This window comes from Clarias gariepinus, chromosome 12, assembly GCF_024256425.1.
Source record: "Clarias gariepinus isolate MV-2021 ecotype Netherlands chromosome 12, CGAR_prim_01v2, whole genome shotgun sequence".
NCBI lineage: Eukaryota > Metazoa > Chordata > Actinopteri > Siluriformes > Clariidae > Clarias > Clarias gariepinus.
The window spans coordinates 6,687,398-6,697,194 of record NC_071111.1 but is presented as its reverse complement, the minus strand read 5'-3'; the positions used below and the strand labels follow the sequence as shown (position 1 = coordinate 6,697,194).

The 9,797-nt window shown below is 40.9% G+C and overlaps 1 protein-coding gene across 1 annotated transcript in view; it reads left to right on the top strand.

Annotated features, from left to right (window-relative positions):
- The first annotated feature begins 618 nt into the window (after positions 1-618).
- Positions 619-9,797, top strand: part of LOC128534720 (uncharacterized) — a 30,112-nt gene continuing 20,933 nt past the window's right edge. The window contains exons 1-2 of the mRNA XM_053509136.1: positions 619-761; positions 7,957-8,025. Coding sequence (XP_053365111.1) covers positions 639-761; positions 7,957-8,025 — 192 coding nt within the window. The 5' untranslated portion in view covers positions 619-638. The remainder of the gene's footprint in view (positions 762-7,956; positions 8,026-9,797) is intronic.

Sequence of the window (9,797 nt, the reverse complement as noted above, 5' to 3'; positions counted from 1 at the left end):
CTGAGGCTCATCACTGTATCGTGCTTAAAGCCTTCTGTAATTTTCTAACCAAAGCTTCTGGGACAAACAGATTTAAAGTGCGTATATATAAAAATAGTGCGTATGTTAAAACTTAACATGCTTCAAAACTGTGTTATAACTATGGCTTGACTTGTTAACCGTCCTGAATCCCACCGCCTGCCGCACCACACACATCAGCTGAGGTCGAGAAGATAAAGAAGATATTAGCCGGACTTTTATTTTTTCAATGACATAAAGTTTGAACATTACATCACATTACATACACAAAATTCTGACCAGCTTCCTTTTCATCAACTACACAAAATTAACAAAAATTGAAAGTATTACAGCATATATAGTAACAAGCTATCTAATAATAATAATAATAATAATAATAATAATACCTTTATAATGTATCTTCCTCTTGTTCTCTTTGTGTTCATGCATGTGTAAGACCTTTCTTGAAAACAGGATACACCCACCCTGGTACAGTGGTAATAATTAACAATATACCACACACACATAACACTGTTCATGAACTCCGGTTAACTCACAAGGGGCAAAAAGAAAGCTGGAAGGAAAGTTAGAAAGTAATTTACAATTCCGAACACAGGCTGTTCGGAAAAGTTTGACCGTCCATGTGGATACGTGAAGAAATCGTCAGCCGTCAGTTTCTCAATGGACCACGAAGTCGTCCTTTCCTTCACGTCCATCGCTCCGGGAGACGTGTTTACAACAACTCCTGGCCTCGGGAATCCACGGTGAGTCTTTTAAATAGATCTCAATAGGCCTAGGTAGCTCTGATCTCTGCTACCGAATGAAAGAGAAACCGAGACAGCAGACTTTGTATCAGACTGCCCAGGTGTCTGCGGGTAATGAATGATAAGCAGGTTGACCACCAATGTGCCCGAAACACCAAAGGTCAGCGCCAGGCAGGGAAAGTTTCAGCTTTATGCCCCCCTAGCGAGCCTCCAAATTCGGACAGCCTGCTAAATCCTGTTCTCTTCTTTGTCCTGTTGGTCTTTGCCATATTGATCTCTGACGCAGATTAGTGTGGAAAAAAAAAAAAAAGTCTGAAAGCTGACTTGGTCCCCCAGTGATTCCACACTCTCCTTTTGGGGTCATGGAGTCTATGGAGTCTCTGACCCTCTGAATCAACACTCACACACACACAATCATTCAGCAAGGACGAACCCAGATAAAAGCCGATCTCCCAGGAGTCCACATTCACCCTTTACCGAAGCTGACCCGGAGTGGGACGCTGGGCTACTGTGTTGTTTTGTGCATGGGTTTTATCCTCGTCCCCTTCCATGCTAAGGAGCACGGCTTGTGCTCATTGTCACCTCTTAATGGGGTTGCAGTTTAGGGACCTCTTTGTTTTGGAGGAAGGGGGGGTAAGGGATTTCCTCATCTGCTCTATGTCCTATTGTGGTTTGATTGATGTGCCGTGTTGTCAGGTTTGTGTGCCAACGTTGTCGGGGTGTGGTCTGGGTTGGTAATTCTCTTGTCGCAACATCAACCATGCATGTCTGTGTAATGTGGTTTGTCAGAAAAGGTTTGGCTATAAGTTCGTTTAGGGTGCTCTATGGGTTAATAATGTTTGCCCTGATGTCAGGTCAGGGTAAGTAGGAATCAGACAGGTGGAGATGCAGTACTGATGTATTAGTAGCTTATAGAACAAATAATGTGGTGTAAACTGAAACAGAAACATTTATATATGAGGTGCACTATTAGGTTTAGATTTGGTTTAGATTCATTATTATTATTATTATTTGTTAAATACTAAGGGCAGTCAAGTCAGTGTTAACTTGGGACTTGTGATGCCATTTTTGGTGAATGACTTTAATAGACGACTTCAAGCGCATTAAAGCTTTTGCAGTCATTCCGTGAACATTTAGTGAGTGTAATGCATGATCCTTGAAAATCAATGATAACCTGTCACCAACTTGCAGAAGAAAGGTCTGCATCTGTCTGTGTGAACTGTACACACAATCATTCCCAGACGCCACTTGCACGTTACAGGAGTTATTGCCACATCCCCCGTACAGTCCTGACCTCGCTTCCAGACATTTCCAGACTGTACTCCAGACTGTACTGATCATGGTACTGGCGTACTGAGAAAACCTTCTATCTTGATGGTGTCCAAGCACTAGTGAAACTCGTTCATTAGTGTATCAGTGGATTATATAGAGAAATGAAGGGAGTTTTTCCTCTCATATCTAATATCAATGAAATATCATTGCATTGTGTGAAGGCCTGATGTTTACACCTGATGTTTTGCCTCAGAGGAACCAGGAAAAAAAAGGTCTCCTCAAATAAACCAGCCTCTTCCGTTCTGTTTACCATGTGTGTGTCCTCATCATGCTGATGCACCGATACCAAGTTCGTGTTCTGCGGCACTGATTTACCAGCTGATTAAACGCTGATTAAATGTCTATTCATGCGAGCAGGCTCACGCAGGAGAGTGCAATTAGGTGAAAGTGAATTAATAATACATACAGGGCTCAGGAGCTTCTCCAGGAAGCAGCCAGATGGCCGTGAGAGAGACAGAGAGAGATAGATAGACGAAGGAAAGAACCAACAGCCTCTCTCGTTTCATTCCTGTTAAGTAATTCGATCTGAGCCACTCCACCTACTCCACATTGATAAACCACTCATATATTTCCTGTGCCCTTGCTCACTGTATTTCCTATTCGACTCACGGGGGCGTACGGCAACTCTGTGAACAACAGGAAGACCCCGAGGAACAGGGACCCTGAGAATGCAGCCTTGCGATGGAAAAGCCCATCTGCCTGGAGCCTGTCTAATCTCATTTGGTGTATCGGACCACGGGATGCACCAATCACGCCTGTCCAATTTCATTAAGGGAGTCAATGATCAGAGCGTCAAGAACATGGCAGGGAGGCACAGGGTTTAGACGCCAGGTTTCTGGACCTCCTTGTGTTCAATGAAATGCTCAGATGGACCCTGGGCTTTGTCCTCGCCGGTGAGGTGTAGGATTACAGCATGAATATGACATCTAATCAGAGCAAGGGCTTCACCTGACATGGCTTGACCATGATTAAAAACGGCCAGCGAGCTTAAAAAAGGAACAGGAGCTGTGACTTTTAATTTGAGAAGGAGGGTTTGGTCAGGATTTAATCTCTGATTTTGCTTGGTCTCATCTGTGAGGAGTTGATTATTGGAACTATAATATAAGCGAATGAGGTTTAAATAAGTTTAAATGAGGTTTAAACTGGGACAGAGATCAATTTATAAATGAACACATCTCAATAAAATCTTTTGATATAATTTAATAAGATAAATCATAAAATAAGTTTGATATATACTGTAAGAGATATTTTTAACAGCCTAAACACAATATTGGTGATCATTCTTTTTTATGTTATACATATAATACATATTAGAAGAAGATTTGTGTGGCCAAAGAAGCTTCTTCTAAAGTTTATGCAACATGAAAGTGACCAATCTTGCTTTCCCAAAAAATGTCAACTTAAATAATTCTTTTGATTGTGTAAAGCTGCTTAGCAACAATGACGATTGTTAAAAGCGCTATACAAATAAAATTGAATGGAATTGTAAAGTTGCAAAACTTCAGCCGTGTTGGAGAGATGATTTTATATGTGCCCCAAAAATGGCCATTTTCAATGTTATACTGTGTCATTTTAAGCATTAAACATTTAAAATGCAAATTATTTCTATTTCTTTATGAGTATTGATTCAATAATTGATGTAAGCTTTTTTCTTTTTACCGAAGCACATTTTTGCAAAATTAAGGATTTTTACCCAAAAAATCTGTAGTGGCCATAACCATGCCAAATTCATGTTGCAATATTCTAACAATTGTGCATTTTAGAATAAAATACCTTTTCAGGTTAATGCACTTTTTAGAAACTATATAACTACTATCAGAGCTCACTCTCACTCACTCATCTTCTATACCGCTTTATCCTGTATTCAGGGTCGCAGGGACCTGGGCCCGTATTCACAAAGATTCTTAAGCCTAAATGTTGCTCCTAGTGACGAAATTCTAAGAATTAGAATTTTCTTAGAATTAGATTCTTAGAATTATGACATTTTCTTAGAATTTTCTCTTAAATTTAGGACTAAATCTTAGTAAAGATAAAAATTATTCACAAAACATCTTAGCCCTAAAAACAGCTCCTACGGTAAAAATCGTTAAGAGTAGAGAGGAGGACTTTTAAGAGGCTTAAGAGTTTCTGTAGCAGAGGACAAAATGACAGATCAACACTGCTCTTCTGTCTAATTTGGTTTTCTTGTCCTTTTACTTCCTCTCTTTCTTTGATTGCTGGCTACAAACCATCCAAAAGTGCAACTTAAACAGACTGTCCTGCAATCATGTTGCATCATGGTAAATTAATGTGAGAACTTAAATATCCTGTAGTGTCTACTGTGTGGAAATTGGTTGCGTTAAAAGTAAACACATTTTCATCATTTGGCTGTTTAATTAACTTAAAGATATTTAGCCTATAACAGTAACTTTGTATAAAGTAGCCTGTAGTCATGATTATACAGTTTCTTCAGATACAAACATTATGATTTCACTGTCTGTTCTATTATCATATATTCTATTTCCACAAATAGCGCATTTCAAGACCTTTACAGAGGTCAGAGGTTATTTTTTATCAACCAATCACAGTTCTTGAATTTCTGCAACATCCCTAGCAACGGGGTCGACCACGCCTCCGCACTAAGATAAAGGTTTCTGTACTTTCCTTACTCAGAGTTGCTCTGTGAAGTTTCCTAAATCACTTTTAGTCTGGGACTCTCAGATATGACTTTTTAAGCTAAGATAGGAGCTCTCTGATAGAGTTCTAAGAAGCGTTGTGAATACAGCCCTGGGGCAGGGGGCTTAGGACACGAGGCAGGGTACACCCTGGACAGGGTGCCAATCCATCACAGGGCACACACACACTCATTCACACACTATGGGCAATTTGGGAACGCCAATTAGCTTAATCTACATGTCTTTGGGCTGTGGGAGGAAACCGGAGTACCCGGAGTACTCGGGAGAACATGCAAACTCCATGCACACAGAGATGGGAATCGAGCCTGGCTGGGAATTGAACCCAGATCAGAGCTGTTATACATTTTTATACATCTAAATTTTTATATAATTGTTTTTATTTCATCCTGCTACATCTGAAGAATTTAACAATATTTCAGAAATATTTTTTTTTCTTCCTGACTTGTTTTCCAGTGACATTCAGAAGGCTTTTTTTCCCTCCTCACCTCTAATCTCTCTATTCAGGCCTTTCCAGTCCCCGACTCACCCACGCTGGGTGTCCAAATGCACTTGATTTCACATTCAGGGTGTAATTAGGAAGTAGGCAGTGTATTGTGGCCCAAGTGGCTGCGATTCAGCTCTGGAAATGGATCATTGTCTACCAACCAGTAGCCATTCAGGTAAAGAGCATAATTAGGGGTGCAAAAATTACAGGACATTTTTCCCTCCCTCGTTCAACGAGGAGCATTAGTTAAGAACATTGTCCCCTGTTATTTTGGGGGGCCTGGTGCTAATCAGGGGTAGGTAGAGTAAGACGTGCTAGTGACTGGTGATTTGTCACCTTCATTCACACATGTGCTGCGTATGTACTGTATAGTGTTTGTGATTCATTGCCGCTGCAGTTACATGTGCACCTTACAGATAAATACACAAAAAACATTCTCAACACTGATATCATGAAAATTGTGATTAAAGCAAGATTTAATTTAGCTAATTTTGTTCTCATTATAATATCCAGACAGGACATTTCCTCTCCAATCTTTGGTTATTTCACCCATTTCCTGTCCTCATGCTATAAATGGAGGCACTTGTCTGCCCTGCTTCTAGTCTAATACTTTCAGTGATGACCCTGGACTGGTTTTGACCTTAAAATGCCTCTGTCTAATAAACTCTTCACACACAGATACTCATTCTGTCCGCCAAGACCTCTTTGTTGCAAAAGGCATCTCCAGACAGAGTGAGCTTTCTGATTCAAGTATTTCTGGGTGAGAAAATGGTGTCCACCATGGACGAAGCGCTCCAAGTCAGAAGGGGGAAACGTGAGCACAAACCACGTCATCAGTGAGCATTCACATTCATCAGTAATGCAGTAGCCTCCACCAACCTGGTAACTGGCCCCTTTTGGTTTGCAAAGGTTCTTAAATCCAGACATCCGTTTTTCTAGTGACCCAGAAAGTGGTTTCTATAAAAATGTATAACATTGCTGTCCTGAAGAACTGCTATCCTCACCTGGACAACTGAAACCCAGCAACACCAAATCGTCCTCTACAGACTTCACACATGTCTCTCGCTCAGACAAGGACACTTATCTGTGGACAAATCTGCATTAACCTTCTCTCCAGTCACAGCAGAGAGTGGCTGTAACACAGAAGACCTCAGGGCCTCTGTGAAGTGCTACAGATGGAGCTGATCTCAATCAGTTTGTCTCTCAATCAGTTCATTCAGCTGTTTTACCCCTAGAACAGGATGCCGAGGTCCCACAAATCCAGCCACAATCCTGGCTTGATCTTCCACCTGAGGAAAAGGAGCACATCATACTTGCACTGTCTTCACTTATGGAATAAAGGGACACTTTAGAGCAACATGAAACCTCAGATCTGTTGCTGTTGGTCTTTCAGCTGAAAGGACCATCCCGTCAGCACACAACTTGGTACAGGTTTTACACCAGATGCCCTTCCTGACCTAAGACACAACCCAAGTCCATATTTCCAATACAAATTTATTGAAACAAATTGTACATGTATATGTGGTGGCTCCAAGTCCTCCAGTGTTTACACCTCCTCCTTTGCGTAGGAATGCAGGAAAACAACATGGAGTGAGATCTGGTCCTTTTGGAGGCCATTCATAAGGTTTGCGTCGTCCCAGCGAATGTCATGGAAAATGCTGGAGGACATGCTGGAGGACTTGGAGGCATGGATTCCGAAGGTTCTCAGCAATATCCCAAAATTACTTCCTTCCTGGCTGTTTAACGTTGAAATTTAAAGACTTGCTTTCATTTTCCTATGTAATAAAGTATATGTACAATTTTCAATACATGTGTATTAGAAATATGGACTTATTTTGAACGTCTAGTTACTTTCCACTCACCTGGTATAACTATTCAGCTGCTCTAGCTATATAATATAACAGAACAAACTGGAGGGCAGTATGATGAGGAAATATCGTGAGAGGATGTATATATATATTATTATTATTATTATTATTATTATTATTATTATAGAGATTAGTATTGTGCTAAATATCTCCTTATTGCAAACTATACTTAGGGTTCTGTGCAGAACCGTACACCGTGCATCCTTTTAGTGTTCAATGAGCAAAGAAAGCAAGCATATGGACCGCATTGTTTACTCATTGAGTGACCAAGCAGAGGATGATGTTCATCAAACACCCAACTCCCTTCATCAACTGCCCTCTGTGGGAGTCCTTCTGGTGGCTGCATGGCTGGTGAAAGAAGCCACGCTGCCACATGGGGCCTGTGCTGACTCGGAGGCTATGGTGGCTGCCAGCGAGAGATGGATGAGCTGTGGGAGAAGAGAAAAGCACAGGGACAGAGAGATTGATAGAAAGGGATGGACAGTTGTCTTATATGACAGATGGTGGCAGATCAGAGTGTGGAGAATGAAAGGCAGAAAGAAAGAGTTGTCCAGCAGACTATGGCTTGTGCTGCGAGGGTCACGGAGAGGAGCTGACCGGGCCATGATTAAGGTGGAGAGCATGTCTTTTAAGATTCAACTCAGGGCACAGAAGTAGGACAGAGGGGTAATTGATGCACTGAGAGGAAGGTCTATGATGTTGGTGCATTTGTGTGTGTGTGTGTGTGCGTGTGTAGCAGGGGGTCTTTATTTCTTTTCTGTTTTCAATAATGACTAGATTCACATCTAAAAAAAAATGTGTATTTAGTTTATAAAGTGATTTTTTGGTCTTCACAGATGCCAACTTGTTATTTCTCCTTCGTCAGCAGAGCGGTGTTGTGGGACAGAGGGAGGCACCATCACGCGGTGAGCATGGTAACACTCGGTAACACTCGGACAACAAGATTATTAGTGTAATAGTTTATCACCATCACTATAATAGTCCTTACAGAAATTTGGTTAGATTTGTGCAGCACCAATACCGACTGATTGCTTGCTAAAAGCTTAACAGAAACTACTAAAAAATATATTTATTTATGAGTATCACATATAACATGTACTGTATATGCATATGTAAAAACATTAACATTCAAAAAGCATGATGATGACTGGGTCAACTGAGACAAAACCAACAGGGTTAAACATCAGGTCTGCACACAATGCCGTGATTATTCACGCCGTAAGTAAATGTATTTAGACAGTTCATAGTTTTTTTTATTTGCACCAGCACACAGAGCTTTCTAACAAACATCCATGGGTTTATTTGCCAAAATATACACGAACCAAACGCCCCTGAGCAGGATGTTGCAAATGCATTTCAGAGCTTCAGTGAGGGATTTTTTCTTACTTCTGTTTTAAAATAGATGCATTGTGAACTTTCAAGGCAAACTGTGGGGGATGTTCAAGTCAAACCAGGGCTTGTGATTGTGCAGAACAATATAACACAGTTATGAGAGTAAAAGCACTGTTTACTTCCCTTTAATCCCCTGCTACAGTGATGCACGTATCCCAGTGTTTCACTAGTGCTTGGACACCATCAAGGTAGAAGCTTGTCTCATGATCTGATTGCATGCTTCATATTTATAATACCAGCCTCCCAGGAACTCCTTTAACGGCCCAAACATGTGGAAACGGCTTTAAGTAAGGTCAGGACTGTATGAGGGATGTAGCGATATCTCCCAGCCAAGTTCCTGTAACGTGCAAGTGGTATTGGTGGATGACTGTGTGTACAGTTCACACAGTCAGATGCGTCTCTTCTGCAACAAGTTATCTGTCGATTTCAAGGATCAGACGTCCCACGCGTCCAATGTTGAAGGGAACGACTGCAGTGGGCTCCGAGCCACCTCGGCAGGGATCGTCATTTACAGACGTACTTTAAAATGGTTGCACCGTTCAAGGGTTTTAATGCAGCCAAGAGTCTCATCATCGTACTGTGTTTGATCTCTTCTGTAAATGTCAATCACTTTTATGCCTTCATTCACCAGAGGTTTCATCATAAGTTCTGGTTTAACTTAAACGTTCATCGCAAATTATATGAAATATTTATACAACCCAAATAATAATAAAAAAAAGACTTTATAAATGTGACACCTACGTATATACAGTCCTATTTCCAATTTGTTAGCAAAATTGCAAAATCTTACGGTTATTAAATGTGTACATTTTTAAGCAGTAGAGTAATCACAAAAGCATATGTATGTTGTACACTTTTGTGTCTATAAATCACACACACTCACACCAACATACAGAGAGACAAACTGTCCCTGTCCTCGGTAGTCCCTTCCTTCAGAAGCAGCTCCAGGCTAAATGCGCCACAGTCAACAGAGGCGTTGCCATGGCGATGGCAGAGTTGTGTGGGCTGGCTTCCTGTCTTGGCCTCTGGTTAAACAAACAGCGAGGAGAGGGACAAAGATCCTCCCAGCTCCTTACAGACTCTTTTACATCCGCAAATGCCACACACACACACACACACACACACACACACACACACACATACACGTATGTATGTATCTGTAGACATGGTAAATTTGTGTAATTGAGGGATTTAATGATTTAGATGTTCAAATTCAGGCACGAATGAAAAATAAGTTGGTAAACAACAAACATAAAAACTTTTTTATTATGTAAAGAAAAACAAC